Genomic DNA, 16756 nt, shown 5'->3' with positions numbered 1-16756 from the left:
GGGGCTTAGAATTAGCCCCAAAGTTGTGGGTTCAAGGCCAGCTTCGAAGCTTCAGAAACGGTCACCAGCTGGCCACGTTTCCTGAACCAGATGCATCCTCAGTCAGGCCCAGATCTGAAAAAGCCCAAGCAGGTAGGGTTGTGGGGACAGGAGAGCACACTGATCATCCTCATTGGAATGTCAGTCCCTCATTCACTGAAGCTCAGACCCAGAGGGAAGGTAGTCCATTCAATGTGGACCCAAAGGAAAGCAAAGTGCACTAAACAAACCCAGAGGCATGGTGGGGCAAGGGTTGATGGAATGAAATTCAGTTACTACATGTCGGACAAACCTAAACAAACAGTCATACAGTCCAAAAGGATAAAATAAAATTACAAGAATGAGTCTCTCTGGTGCCAATGGGCAATGTTATACAGTTTTCCCACTGCAGACTAGTGGGAAGAGTCCAGTTTCCCTCATCTGTGGGACACTCCACTCAGTACATCTCCCAGCAAAAATTCTCAGGACACAACATGCATCACCCTTGTGCTTGCTAACCTACATTGGACTCCGGCCCAACAACACCTCAATTTTAAAATTCTCATCCTTGTATTCAAATCTTCGAAATCTCGCATCTTCCTACTTCTATCTCTGTAACCTCCTCCAGCTCTGCAAGCTTCAATCTCTGCTTTCTTGACAGATTTCATTCTCCCTTCACTTTCTGATGTTGAGTTCAATGGGACGTCATTCACCTTTCAAAATCTTGTCTCAGTGGCTATAATTTGTGTCACTGAGTAAGGGCAAACTATTTAACCACATGGTGCATCACAGCTGCACCCAATCACAGTTTCACCACACACATTTCCAGCAGGGGCCCCCTTGGCTGGTTTTCCCCTCCCAGGGACATTGACTGTTGCACTGCAAATGACCAACACAACAAAAAAAAACTTACATTAATGCCTATAATGCAGTTAGGCATTCCGTGGCACTTCACAGGAAAGATATCAGACAAAATTTGACACCGAGCCACATAAGGTGATATAAGGACATGTGATCAAAAGCCTGGTCAAAGAGGCAAGGTTTAAAGGAGCATCTTAAAGGAGGAGAGAGAGAGGTAGAGGTGCAGGAGTTTAGGGAGGGAATTCCAGAGCTTCGGGTCTTGACAGCTGAAGGCACAGCTGCCAAAAGGTGGGGTAAATGAAATTGGGGGTGAGGAAGAGGCCAAAATTAGAGGAGCGCAGGGATCCGAGCCTAGTAAAGCTGGAGGAGGTAACTGAGACAGTGAGGGGCAAGGCACCAGAGGGATTTGAAAACAAGGACGAGTATTTTAAAATCGAGGACAAGCAGCCAACGTAGATCTATGAGCACAGCCCAATGGGTGAATGGGATGATTGTCTCCTTCAGGGCAGTTGAGACACATTGAGCGAAATGGCATCTCACTTGTGTGCACATTATAACCTTGTGAACTCCTTGAATTTGCCTGACACCCCTCCTCTTACCTGTTCAAAGAAGTTTCCTAAATTTACCATTTCTAAGCTCTGTCAGCAGAACTGAAGATAAGACAGGACACATTTTTTAAATCCCTTTTGATTTTAGGAACACAGGAACAGAAGTAGGCGATTCGGCTCATTGAGCCTGCTCCGCCATTCAATTCGATCATGGCTGATCATCTACCTCAATGCCACTTTCCTGCACTATCTCCATATCCCTTGATGTCATTAGTCGCCAGAAATCTATTGATTTCAGTCCTGAACATGCTCAATGATTGAGCTTCCACAGCCTTTGGGGTAGAGAATTCCAAAGATTCATCACCCTCTGCATGAAGAAATTTCCCCTCATCTTGGTCTTAAGTGGCCTACCTCTTATCCTGAGACTACGTCCCCTAGTTTTTAGACTCACCAGCCAGGGGAAATATCTTATCTACACCACCCTGTCACAATTTTGTAAGTTTCAATGAGGCCCCCGCCCCCCCCACCCCCAATCACTCTTCAAAACTCTAGGGAATATAGACCCATTTTAGTCACTTTCTCCCAGCTTTAGACTCCCCAGTACTTCACACTAATTATTGGCACTTCTCTTCACCTAGGATAAACCACTTTTAAGATGTTCAGTAGTTAGGAGTGCGAGAGGGACTCATGATGAATGCAATGCCCTAATTTCTATGCTTTCTTTGGGGGTAACAGGCTTACTTTTGCTCCTCCTGACTCCTTATGTAAACAATTATAAATGTTTCATTTACTTCATTAATGCTTTGTATCAGTTTTGAGTGTGTAATTTGGAGATATTCCCTTAACAAATCATTGTCTGACTTGGCTATAATTACCAACTTAAGGCAGACTGTTCTGGTCAGAGAGATGACAAGATGGATTTGAGTAAGCGGAATCTGACCTACAAAATTAAATGTGTGTCTCAAACTGGAATAAAGCTTCCTTTTCATTCAAATCTTGGTTTGCAAAGGAATCATTACAGCTTTAAAACAGAAATTGTCAATTCAAGGCGTAGGTCTTGTCTCGATTGGTAGTACTATCAAGTTGGAGTCAGAACATAATCTAGGCAGCCACTTCATGCAGTAACGAGCAAGTGCCATACTGTTGGAGGTGTTGTCTTTCTGGCGCAATGTTTTCCGAAGGCCCTGTCTGCCCTTTCAGATGGATGTAAAAGAATGGGAAAGTTATGTTGGTATCCTGGCAATATTTATCCCAAAACCATCATCACTAAAACTGATTATTTCGTTGTTATCTCAATGCCAGTTCTGGGAGCTTGCTGGGTGAAAATTGATTGCAATATTTCCCTACATTATAATATTGACTCCATTTCAAATGCACTTCATTGGCTGTGAGACGCTTTGGGACATCCTGAGGATGTGAATGGCACTATAAAAATGCAGATACAGGCTGTGAGACGCTTTGGGACATCCTGAGGATGTGAATGGCACTATAAAAATGCAGATACAAGCCCTTTCTTTCTAACTTCACTTGAGGTCAGAACTCGACACAGCAGTTCTGGGTACCATAATTTGGGAAGGATTTATTTACTTTGGAGGGAGTACAGCGTAGATTTACTAGAATGATACTTGGAATCCAAGGTTAAAATACAAAGAGACATTAAACAAAGTAGGGTTGTATCTGAGAATTAGAAGGGTAAATGGGTGATTTGATCAAAGTTTTCAAGATAATTAGGGGAACAGATAGAGAGAAACTATCAACCCTATCTCTGTTGGTTGGGGAGCCTAGGACTAGAGGGCATAGTCTAAAAATTAGAACCAGATCTTTCAGGAGTGAAATTAGAAAACATTCCTACACACAAAAAAGGAGGTAGAGGTTTGGAACTCTCTTCTGTAAACAGCAATTGATGCTAGATCAATTACAAATTTTAAATCTAAGATTGATAGATTTTTGTTAACCAAAAATATTAAGTGATATGGGGAAAAGGTGGGTATATGGAGTTAATTCACAGGTCAACCATGATCCATCCCCATTGAATGGAGGAATAGGTTTGAGGGGCTAAATGTCCTCCCCCATTCCTATAACTATAGCAAAAGTGCTCACTACATGGCTAATGCTTCATAAAGGGATCAAAATTCAGAAGGGGACTATTCCTCCACCTCCTCCTTCAGGTACCATGCCCTAAAAGAACATTGGTAAACATGGACCTCCATTGGATTGGTCATTGATTAAGCTTGGAAAAGTATTGCAGTGGTTTGCCGTTGCCTTCTGCATAATGGCTGATCAGAAAACTCTCCTGCTCTTACCGCCTGCCATCAGGACCATTGGAAGGATTCACAGGCTGGTAATCAATCTGTTTGGCTACGTTATACATGCACCTTCCATGACCATCAAGTCCTGAAGTGAGACTTGAACCCAGAGCTTCTGGCCCAGAGACAGGGATGCTACCACTGTGTCACAAGATCTCCCAAAGGGACTATTACTTAAATGAAAATAAAGTGCATAGAAAATGAAAGATCTAGCCATCCTGATCCACTATTGAAGCTACTACAACTATACTCGGTGGCAAGGGGTAAAGAAACTCAGATGTTGTGACGTATTAAAATGTCAATAATGAGCCCAAATACACAGGTAACTCTGCCACTTCTGACATTATTGTTGTGATCACACTTAGAAAACTGTATATAGTTCTGGTTCCCAGAGTACAAAAAGATATTGCAGCTTCTGAAAGGATAGAGAAAAGAGCAACCACGTTGATTGAGGGATGGAGGGATTGGATAATAAAAAAGGATTATGTAAATTGGTCATATTCTCACTGGAAAAAGGGCAGGTTAAGAAGCGATATGCCTGCTGTGTTTAGGGACTGATTAATGTAACACATGACAAGCTGTATCACCTTGGTCAGCAACTCACCAAGCCGCCCTCGACAGCACCTTCCAAACCTGTGACCTTTACCACTTAGAAGGACAAGGGCAGCAGATGCATGGGAATAGTTAAGTGGATCTAAGCTGACTGGTGAAGCAGAAACCAAGGCACAGAGCTTTTCTTTATTCAATCAGTTTGACTTGTTCATAGATCTCCTCCCACTCAACCCAGTGTCCCAGCTATCCCCTATTTATATGTGCTCAAAGACAATTAATATCCACCACCTGTTTCTCTTAACCGTAACAATGTAATTGACGTTAACAAAGCTTAACAATGTAATTGAAAAGGCATTAACAACACCACCACTTGCAAGTTCCCCTCCAGGTCAGACACCATCCTGACTTGGAAATATATCATGTTCCTTCACTGTCACTGGATCAAGATCCTGGAAATTCCTGCCTATGGGTATCATGGATATATTCACACTAGATGGACTGCAGCAGTTCAAGAAGGTGGCTCATCATCACCTTTCAAGGAAGGTTAGGGAAGGGCAATAATTGCTGGCCTTATCAGAGACACTCACATCCCAAGAGTGAATTTAAAAAAAAGAACATTGGAACCAAAGGACATGGCCTAAGTTTGATGGCAGAATAAATTCAAAACCATTCTGCCATCTTATTAGACAACAATTCCATTATCATACAACTGTCAGGGTGGTAAATGAATTGGATGTACTTTGGCCTTTTGAGGACTAACAACTCATATAGACAGTGACAGAGAAAGGAATATGAAGTGAAAAGTGAAGGAGAGTGAATTAAAAAAAGGCTCTTGTAGGTGTAAACTAAATAGTTGAAATTATGCTAACCTCTAGGAAACAGGAGATTGCACCAAACATTGGAAATAGTTAAAGCAATGTTTTAAATTATTTACAGGAATTTTTGGAGCAGATGTAAAAAAGAAAAGGTTCAATTTTCAGGTTATTCAGGAAGAAGCATTAATAATTTCTGCTCTGTGCAACGAAAACCGGGTACTAGACACAATTAGGTCAAAATAGAGAATTTCTGCCTGTGGTTTTGAAGTTCTTAATTGGATGGCATTGCACTGTTCACCAAGTTTCAAAATAGGATATAGTTTGTGAGAAAGTGTTCTTCAGAATCAATTAAGACACAGGTTGCTGAATGCAGGCAAAACATGAAGTAATATCCAGTCACCATCAGCTGTCAAAACAAGCAGACTTTATATCTCAGGAAACTTGCCATTAAAAGCCATTAACATTGTATCTTAGAGGGCGTGAAGATAAAATGGCTTCACATAAAAGAAACTGCATGAGATAAATCTCAATTCTGGCTGATAGCTTTTATTTCTGGCAAAGGCGTCCAGTCTCCGTGAGGACACTCGTGACTCATTTACTTCAACATTTCATCTCGAAACATTATGGATGCACCATTTAATTCATTCCATGGGATTGTTACAAGGGAGCTATAAAAGATTCCATTTTCTGCAAAGGGCATTTAACCCCTTGTGGATGTTTTCTAATTTTCTATTGTACTGATTTTTTTTCTTTATTTATTTGTTCTAAAAGATGTAAGCAACATTGACAAGGCAACATATTTCAGGTAGAAAAATTCCCATGCCACCATTCAAAGCAGTGCAGAGAGTTTTATCCATGCCTGTGGCTCACTGGGCACTAATCTCACCTCCGAATCAGAAGGTTGTGGGTTCAAGCTTCACTCTCTAGACTTGAGTATCCAATCCATGCCAACAGTCTCAGTGTGGGACTGGGGGAGTGCTGCACTGTCAGAGGTGCAATCTTTCTGATAAGATGTTAAACTCAGGCGGACATGAAAGATTCCATAGCACTATTTCAAAGAAAAGCAGAAGAGCTCTCCCCAGTGTTCTGGTCAATATTTATCCTTCAACCAATGTCACATAAACAGATTATCTGGTCATTATCATGTTCTGTTTGAGGGAGCTTGCTGTGCACAAATTGGCTGCCAAGTTTCCTATGTTACAACTGTAACTACACTTGAAAAGGACTTAACTGATTATAAAGTGATTTCAGGCATCTTGAGGTTGTGAAAGACACTATATAAATACATATCTTTTGCTGTTTTTAAAGATCTACATCTTAGATACCACTTGGAAGTACTGTCCTCAAGCAGCCCATGCTTGCAAAACCCAAAACAGAATGTCTAGTGGTAGATACAATTCTGCAATTGGCAGCACTTGCCGAACAATCCTGATTGTGCTAATAGCTACACTAACAACCAGTTTAAGATAATCGGTCGAGATCATAACATGGCTCATTTATGCTTGCCAGAAGCAACATACATTCATACACAGGGACTTGCTCTCTGCACACAAAAGAAAAATGTTCAAGCCTTGCACCTTTTTTGACTTAGGGAGTCTATAGTTCCCCTTTGCTTTCTCCATGGCAATGCCTTGGCTAGTCAGAGTCAACTTGCCAACCAATCAGCATCCTTTTCTCCTGTAGTATAAATTGTTGTGATAGTTTGAAATTTGGCATTCTTGCATTTGTCCTGATGAGTACAAGATGAAAAACTTCGGCAACATCTTTCTCTTTTCAGGAATATTCAGTTGGAAGTAATGTACTACATACATTAATAGACAGTTTGTAAGGAGTTCAGCACTGTGCCGGCTCTTCATTGTCAGATGAGATTTAACACTCATTAACCTAGAAAACTAGCAAGCACTGGCTGAAAACCTCAAACAAGCTGGAACTACCTCCCTCAACCATCCACTGCTGCAAAAAAAGAAAAAGACTACTCAAAAGCAGCCCTGTACATAGGGCTAAGACATGTAAAAACAGATAGTTATACTGAAGGTGCAGTGGGACATAACTTTTACAGTAGATTTACCCATCACCAGAATGTTTTGCAATGAAAGATTTAGAGCAGTAACTAGTAGTAATCCTGTAACTGCGTGCACTTCCCACAGCTTTTGCCTCCCCCCCGCCCCCCAGGGTCATACAAAACAAAACAAACCAGATGGAGTCAGTAAGTATCTGAATGTGAGGCTTCAGTTCACAGTATGTGACACCCCATGTACACAACATTGCTAACATGCATCATAAATTCTTTTTCTATCCATCACATCAATTCATCTCACACTAACAAATCTGCACCTACTTTTGGAGGCTGAGGTTCAGGGAGTAGGAGGCTGACTTGATCTTATTCTGGCATTCCAGGTGGGTCATGCCTTCTGTGCTGACCCCATCTATGGCCACGATGGTATCTCCCTGGCTGATGTTTGCTTGGGCTGCCTTGCTACCCGGGCTTATCTGAAATGACAAGAAGCACATGTGAATGTTTGAAACTTAAAAATCAAAACAAACAGCAGATTAAAAAGAGCACAGCAAACCAAACTGAAAGAAAATGATAGGCTTAGGGTTTTGGGTGTAACCCTTCATCACACTGTTTATGGATAGCTTACAAGGGCATACTTAAGAAGACAGAACAGGAGAGGGTAGCAGAACTATCGCTCAGACATCGAGAGCTCACATTGGCTCACTGCTTTTCTAAAGAAACAGCCAATGGGCACAATAATCCCCCAAAAGTACTGGGAAACACTCGAAGGTGATGGCATTATCTATCACTCTTCGTAAAGGTTATCTGAAATTGAAGTCAGCTATTGAAGCCCTTCAAAGCAGAAGTAAGAAGAATATAAAGGTAAATAAGGAACAGCTCCAAACTGGAAAAGGAAGACAATAAACTGTAGAATCCAACAAGAAAATAATTGATAGTGAGCTAAGGTTTAACATATTGGTTAGTCTTCCAATTATAGATATAAAGAGATCCCAGAAGATATTAGATGCTGCTTTTGAAGTATGTATTGAATTTGGTTCTGTCAGTGAAAGAGGACAAAGATAGAAAGGGCTAAAGCAGTTTTCAACAAGGAGGTCTGGGTAATGTTTACAGACAAAACAGAGATTGCATGACTAACTGCTCTTCCAAAATCATGTGTCAACTTTAAATAATATTAAATTAACTTAAAAAAAAAAGTTGTGATTACAATCAGGCTTTAATCCCCTCCTTTTATCAGAAGCTTCTCCTTTCTGTCCCTCGCTTGAAGGAATAGGCTCCTTGCTGTGTGGCCTGGGAACTATTTGTCCTCTGGTACCACCTTTAAGTGGCCATTTTTCAACCATGCACTTGAATATTCAACTGTTTGAAGCATCACAGGTGGCACAACCTTTCAAGCCCTTCAAGCCCTATGTCCATCTTGAGTGCAGAATAGTGATCAGGAGTGGCAGTCTAGATTCATTTCCCCTTCCCCACCTTACAAGCCCAAGGACAATGATCGCTGTAGTGCTGTGATTAGGTAACTCTTGGACTTAGGAACTCACCTGAACAAACTCACCCAACATTAATGGAGCCTATCAATTGTCTATTTCCTGCTGATGCCCCTTGTTGAAGATTATGGGCTGCAGATGTTAATTTTTAAAATTCTTTCCTGGGACGTGGGCCTCGCTGGCATGGTCAGCATTTGTTGCCCATCCCTAATTGCCCTTGAACTGAGTGGCTTGCTGGGACATTTTCAGAGGGCTGTTAAGAGGCAGTCACATTGCCATGGGTCTGGAGTCACATGTAGGCCAGACCAGGTAAGGATGGTAGATTTCCTTCCCAAAAGGACATGAGTGAACAAGATGGGTTTTTACAACAATCAACGATAGATGCCATGGTTATCATTACAGAGTCTAGCTTTATATTCCAGATTTATTAATTGAATTTAAATTCCACCAGCTGCCGTGTTGGAATTTGAACCTACCTCCCCAGAGCATTAGCCTGAGTCTCTGGATTACTAGCCCAGTTACCACTACACCACTATTAGAGAAGGGCAAGAGTTATATTTTTTTTTAAAAAGTGCACATGCACAATTCGAATAACCACATCATCAAGAGACAGATTGAAGGAAAAAGATTCAAATAACTAGCCACACTAAACACTGACTGGAAATCCTTTCGCCATGGAAAAGGTAATGGTGATAATGCAGCCACTGTAGCCTCAATATCATCCTGTGAAATCAAACATTTATCTTCATCAAAATGAGAAAAAGAGAGAGCAATGAAGAGAAAAGAGAAAGAGACAGAAAAAATGAAAAGAGCACTGCTACCTTACTATATCTCTCAAACATCTGACACAAATGAAATTTTCTGAAGTGCAGGCAAAAACAGGAACAGCACAAATGAGGTCCATGATTGCACCATTTTTTTTTGTGGAAGGACCAATATCCAGCACCTCAAGAGAACTCAAAACAGTAAATGCTGGAAATACTCAGAAGTCAATGGAGAGAGTTAACATTTCAGGTTGATGATCTTTCAATAAAACTGGGTTTTGGTTTCATCAACCTGAAGCGCTAACTGTTTCTCACTCCACAGATGCTGTCTGACCTCCTGAGCATTTCCTGCATTTTATAGTTTTCATTTCAGTTTTCCAGCATCTGCAGTATCTAGCTTTCTCACCAGGAAAACTCCATTCCCCGAAGCGTGCCATGAGATCATTGTTTAAGGGTAGCAGGCTGCATCCAACAGACGGGTCAGAGCGGGGTTGATTGGTTTGGGCTTTGATCAGTTCACCCTTACCTATGGTGCTGCTGTCCCAATGATTCCTAGTCTTTACCTAACTTCAAGAGGAGCCCTCGACCAATCAAAAACCCAGGGAACAGGCCACTGAAAGAGAGCACTGAGCTAAATAAATATTACGTTGTACATTCTTCCATGTTTACACATTCTACTCCACCATTATATTGGATTACATAGGATTTTTGGCACAGAAACAGGCCATTTGGCCCAACCAGTCCATGCTGGTGTTTTGCTCCAGGCAAGACTCCTACCATCTTTCCTCAGCTAAATCTACCATTGTAACCCTCTATTCCCTCCTCCTTTAAAAACTTTTCCAGCTTCCCCTTAAATACATCTATGCATCATACCTTGAGTCTTGTTAAATGATAAATATATCTTTAAGTGATAAATATATCTGTGTTGCTGACTCAGCCAGTGTTTTTCACAGGCAATACGAGTCAGTGAGAATCGAGAGCTCTTTGCACCTGTTGCACATCCATCATCTGATGGGCCCTTCCCCTTCTGTAGGTACTCAGCCAGACTTGAAGCAACCCTGAAACATCTTATGCTGTACTAGAGGGGCTGGTTCAAAATTCTATGAAGGAACATCAACAAAATAAAAGGAAACCTAACACTAAGTAAGGCCCATCATAAAGAGATTGGGGCAAATTATCTCAAGAGTACAACCCCTGAGATTCCACGAAATACAAATTGTCACCCTCTTTGCCAAGCCTTGTGCAGCCCTCAATTGGATTCAATTCTGTAACTAACTTCTGGGAATGGGGTATGCATCATTATTCTATATTATATTTTATGTATATGCACATTCTTTGCAACTGGTTCTCCGTTTGCTACACCGTTTAGTGTTCAGTGCTGGAATGTGTTTCCGGGATGGTAACAATGAACAGGGTTGTCACTATTGAGTAAAGTCCGTGGACCATAGAGAGAATGGTGGCACCCTGGGGATGCTCAGGGCTTCACCGTAAGTTTGTTGAGATTCATCCCGAGCAACTCTAACGTAGGATTCTATGCTCTGTGGGCTGTTCCCAGGGATGCACACCAAGATAAATATCAACAGCTGCTGAAAGACCACCAATCCAGTGAACGACATTCTTTGGTCTGCCTGAAACTTGTTGGTCTTCCAGTGCAAAGTGTTGTCGATTTTGCAGAGTGGCACATTCCAATGTCCAGGACTACGTGCTTGATGGATGCACTAAAGCTTGGGACAGCCTCCACAAAGGTGCATTGGGGAAAGGCCACTCTCCTAAGCCCTGCCACAGTATACTGAGGGACTGCAAACTATATAAAATGCCTTGGGCTACATATTTGACAAGGAATGAATATTGTAAATATAAATGCAATTTTAAGTGTAGTGAGGCACCTCAAAACATACCGTGCTGAATGAAATTGATCTCGTTTCCACTTTATGTAAAATCAACTTTGAACTGTCATGTAACGTACTTTTATAAATTTTACGATTATAGTATTTTTAGAAAAAAAAGTTTAGTGAGGCACCTCAGAGGCACTGTGTTAAAAGAAATTGAATTGTATTGCACTTTCATGTAATGTCAAATTTGAACAGTTTTTACAAATTTTATGAAGTATATTTTTAGTAAAAATGATTTGCAGTGAAATCTTCATGAGTCAAACTCAGATGACATGAAATTCTGCTTGTGTCAACATTATCAACCATTCCCACTGGCAGAATAGCAAAAGCTATAGAACAATGCCCACGATTAGCTGAAATTCTGCAGTAGTTTAGACGAACATCTAAACTGGTCATGGGACTGCTGACCAGAGTGGAGTGTTTAGACCCCACCTAAACGGGCTCAATTATGAAACACTGGACAAACCATCATTTAATTTTTAAAAATTTATTCATGGGATGTGGGCATCGCTGGCTAGGTCAGCATTTATTGCCCATCCCTAATTGCCCTTGAGAAGATGGTGAGCTGCCTTCTTGAACCGCTGCAGCTCATGTGGTGTGGGTACACCCACAGCGCTGTTAGGGAGGGAGTTCCAGGATTTTGAACACAGTGACAGTGAAGGAACGGCGATATATTTCCAAGTCAGGATTGTGTGTGGCTTGGAGGGGAACTTCCAGATGGTGGTGTTCCCATATGTCTGCTGCCCTTGTCCTTCTAGATGATAGCGGTCCTGGGTTTGGAAAGCGCTGTCTAAGGAGCCTTGGTGAGTTGCTGCAGTGCATCTTGTAGATGGTACACACTGCTCCCAATGTGCGTCTGTGGTGGAGGGAGTGAGATGGTTTGTGGATGGGGTGCCAATCAAGTGGGCTGCTTTGTCCTGGATGGTGTTAAGCTTCTTGAGTGTTGCTGGAGCTGCACTCATCCAGAAAAGTGGAGAGTATTCTATCACACTCCTGACTTGTGCCTTAAAGACAATAGACAGGCTTTGGGGAGTCAGGAGATGAATTACTTGCTGCAGAATTCCTAGCCTATGACCTGCTCTTGTAACCACAATATTCATATGGCTGTTCCAGCTCAGTTTCTGGTCAATGGTAACCCTCAGGATGTTGATAGTGAGGGATTCAGCAATGATAATGCCATTGAATCTCAAGGGGCGATGGTTAGATTCTCTCTTGTTGGAGATGTTCATTGCCTGGCACTTATGTGGCGTGAATGTTACTTGCCACTTGTCAGCCCAAACCTGGATATTGTATAGGTCTTGCTGCATTTGAACATGGCACTGTTTCAGTATCCGAGGAGTCACAAGTAGTGCTGACCAATGTGCAATCATCAGTGAACATCCCCACTTCTGACCTTATGATGGAAGGAAGGTGATTGATGAAGCAGCTGAAGATGGTTGGGCCTAGGACGCTATCCTGAGGAACTCCTGGAACTGAGATGATTGCCCTCCAACAACCACAACCATCTTCCTTTGTGCTAGGTATGACTCCAACCAGAGAGTATTGCCCCCGATTCCCATTGACTCCAGTTTTGCCAAGTTCTCCTAAATGCTACACGCAGTCAAATGCTGCCTTGATATTAAGGGCAGTCATTCTCACCTTACATCAAAATTTCCCTGTAAAATGAGGTGTAAAACCCATGAATATGGCAAAACCTGTGACAATGTTAAACGTTGTTGATTGGAGAGAAGGTGAAGTTGATAGAGCAAGTGGAAATCCATGGCCTGAAGCAGAAAGCAGACAGGGATGCATTTAGGTGGCAGATTGGGCCTCCTCAGCTATCACAAAGCTATGCTTAATCCAAATTTGAAGGCTGTTCCCCCCTGGGATTTGAGTTTTGAAATTTCACTGTATCCCATTTCCCGCCAGCAACTGGCAGGATTGTTGTCGGGGTTGGGGTCCCTGGCAATTGGGAAAGATCACAGTGTCTAGCAGTGACATTCATGGCCCAGTATATGATCGACACAATGCACTGGTATCAGAGCATACAGGACGTTTGCAGGTGGTCTCCATCTGCGGGACTGACCTCTAGATATAGCAACATGGGGGCCAGACCAAAGGATATGGGGGCAAAGGTGGGTAATTGGAGTTAGGTAACAGATAAGGTTGCCAACCTACTAGGATTGGTCTAGAGTCTCCAGGAATTGAAGATCAATCTCCAGGACACTGCTGTGTGCAACCCTGGAGAAAAATCATCAGGACGTTATAAAAGTTTTTGCTATTTTCTTTGAATCTTTCTCTTTACAAAGATATACAAAGAAAATGGCAAAAAAAAGGCTGTTTGACTGACAGTCAAGCATCATCCAATTGGGTAATGAGTCTTTTTGCTTTCTAGTTGGCGTAGGAGGGCACTACATCACAAGAATAGATGTAATGGTTGACTAATGGCAAGAGCATGGGGTGAAGTCATGTGATGAAACCTCCAGATATACAGTTGGCAATCGTAGCCACAGATCACAACAAGGGAATAAAAATGGTCTGTGCGCTAACAGAAAAATCTTGCTGCCTGTTCAAATATTGATGTGGCCACGTAAGATACTTTCCCAATCCATGCCCCTTCCCCCACTCATCCTATCTATATGTTGAAGAAGGAAGCACAAATTATCAGTTCAGGTTTTTCAAACAGCATTTTCAACTTTGGTAACCTGGCCAACGGTTTCTTCAAATAAATCTCAGCCATCACAATCTGAAACCAGAGGGTTTTAAAAAAATCTTCCGGATGTAGCCTGTGTCCAACAGTCTACTGTAAGCTATGTACAGCTAAGACAGAAAACCACATTTATTTACATTTAAAATAGTTGGCCAATGAGGAACAGACAGTACAAACAGCTGGGACAGCTGTTGAAGAAGCCAACTGGTCACTCAGATACTTTTCAGTCTCAGCAAGTCCCTTCAGGAAAGAGGGTTTCATTATGGGCTGTATAAAAAAAAGTGACACCACAAGGAGGGGCCAAAATAAAAGATGGAAATTGACAGGGGATATCACCCAGTTGCTGCTCTCAAGTGACTAGAACTGATTTTATGTCCATAGTTTATGTTGTGCAGCTATCCTCCACTCACGGAATTTTGCTGGAGAAATAATCCTGCTCTTACTGGGAGATGTTGCTGTAGTTCCGATCATGACCTCTGTTTGCTGTAGTTCATAGAGACTCTTTTAAATAAATCCGGTTTGCTGTAAATCATGCCATAAGTCCCACCCCACTTCTGACTCACTGACTGACATTGCCTGGCATCAGTACTCACATTGTTCTTTTTAAACACGTGACACAGAGTTCTTCAGTTTGAACAATCTTCAGAAACTCCAAGAAGGACACTTTCGGCTTCACTATTGATCATTTATTTTGCTGATCAGATCAGTCACCCTCTGGTAGTATTCGGTGAAATCAATGGTGTGAAAATCAAATGGGTTTTACAATAAGCAGGTAATCCATGCCACCAGATTATCAACCATGTGGCAATGGTGAAAATTTACTCCCAGCATTTTGAGGATCAATTTGGTTTGAACCCTTTGAAGAGTGGTTTAATCAGTTGTGATCAATTATTCTGCCCCTAATATTTACTCTAGAAGGCAAATTGATGAGACTGGCTGAATGGCAAGTCAATGACAAGGTAAACAGGCATTGTATAGTTTCATAGAAGCATATTCTGTAATCTCATCTGCCCAACAGGAATCCAGTCACAAGGGAATTGGGGTCATTAAAAGGACTATGACCTCATAGCAATGAACTTGCAACTTGCTTTGTGCTAGATTGGCAAACTTGGAAAGGCAAATAACTTGCATTTGTTTGGTGCCTTTCACATCCTTAGATGTCCAAAGTGCTCACAGCTAATTATTTATTTATTTTAATAATCTACCTGTTGCACAAGCAGAATTGGCGGCCAATTTGTGCAGATGAGCATAATCTGTTTGGTTGTGTTGAATGAGGGATGGATGTTGTCAGGACACTAGAGGTGCTGACTTGCTCTTCTTTAAATACCACTACGGAATCTTTTACATCCACAAGAATTGGTTTAACATCTCGTCTGAAAGATGGCATCTCTGACAGTACAGCTCTGCCTCAATATTGCACTGGAGTGTCAGCCTAGATTATGTACTCAAGTCACTTGAGTGGAACTTGCTACCACCATATTTATTTATCCAATTGCTTCACCAAATAAAGAATGCACAAACCAAGAGCTAATTGATTTAAAGTGAAAGGATGAAACAAGCTGAATGAAATGAGCCACTTAAACAAACAAAAAGCTAGGCCCTGAACACTGACACTGTCCTGGACTGTTAAGGGGCATGTCTCCTGTCATTTATTCATGTTAAACACCAACACCACAAAGCAACCATGACAGCATTGGGGTGCCTGTTCACAATCCATAAAACATAGCGTTAGATGCTAATCTGCAGCTATCTGGAATTCCCTCCCCAAATCTCTCCACCCCTCTCTTCTTCTTTAAGACACACCTGTCCTGATATCTCTATGGCTCAGTGTCAAATTTAGTTTTATAATGATAGTAATCTTTGGATTACTCCCAGTGCCACATCCTAGTGAGAACAGAAATGGAAGGATAATGTGTGGTTAGAGGGACGGTGAAGGAGGGAGGGCTTTAGATTTCTGGGGTATTGGAACTGGTTCTAGTGAGATGGGAACTATACTAAAAAGTAACTTCAGAAGAAGGTCCCAGGGTGTGTTTAACAAAGACTACTGGGAACAAGGCATCCAGGAACTTCCAAACATTTATTAGCTATATACAACTATGTACAGGGACAGACAAGCACGAGGCTCCTTCCAGAAGCATCTCTCTCTCTGAATTCTAGAGACACGTGATCTGACATCACTGATAATGTATATTAGCTATTAGCATGATAGCTATTAACCCTTTTCACCACATGTTCAAGCTGGACAGATTGCACCTCAACAGGGCCAGGACCAGTCTTGTGGTGGGGAGGTTTGCCAGTGCTGTTGGGAGGGTTTCAACTAGTTTAGCAGAGGAATGGGAACCTGAACGTAGGTTCAGAAGGGCTGGAAAAAGAAGGCAGGAAATGAATAAGTGTGTAAGGAAAGCAGAGAGAACAAAGACTAGAAAATAGACTAGCACTGTATGGTATCCTTCAATACAAGGAGCCTAGTGAACAAGACAGCTGAGCTGAGGGCACGAATAGGCACCTGGAAATAAGATATCATAGCTATTACTGAAACATGGCTTAAAGAAGGGCAGGAATGGCAACTCAACATTCTTGGTTACAAGATTTTCAGATGAGAAAAAGAGGCTGTTAAAAATCAGTGTGGAAGGTCCTAATATTAGTCAAAGAAACAATCACAACTTTGAGGAGGGTTGATATGCTAGAAGGATTATCAAATAAGGCCACATGGTGTCAACTGAGGAACAAAATAAAAGGAGCATTCACATTTCTGGGAGTATACTACAGACCCCAAACAGTCAGAGAATGAAATAGAAGAACAAATACTT

The 16756-nt window shown here is 41.7% G+C and overlaps 1 protein-coding gene across 10 annotated transcripts in view; it reads right to left on the bottom strand.

Annotated features, from left to right (window-relative positions):
• Window positions 1-16756, bottom strand: part of LOC144668522 (LIM domain-binding protein 3-like) — a 173055-nt gene that overhangs the window by 112257 nt on the left and 44042 nt on the right. For all 10 annotated transcript variants that reach the window (XM_078530628.1, XM_078530631.1, XM_078530629.1 and 7 more), the window contains exon 3: window positions 7439-7590. In XM_078530628.1, coding sequence (XP_078386754.1) covers window positions 7439-7590 — 152 coding nt within the window. The remainder of the gene's footprint in view (window positions 1-7438; window positions 7591-16756) is intronic.

The sequence above is a fragment of the Cetorhinus maximus genome, chromosome 27 (assembly GCF_964194155.1).
Source record: "Cetorhinus maximus chromosome 27, sCetMax3.hap1.1, whole genome shotgun sequence".
Taxonomy (NCBI): domain Eukaryota; kingdom Metazoa; phylum Chordata; class Chondrichthyes; order Lamniformes; family Cetorhinidae; genus Cetorhinus; species Cetorhinus maximus.
This window is presented reverse-complemented; position numbering and strand designations above follow the sequence as displayed.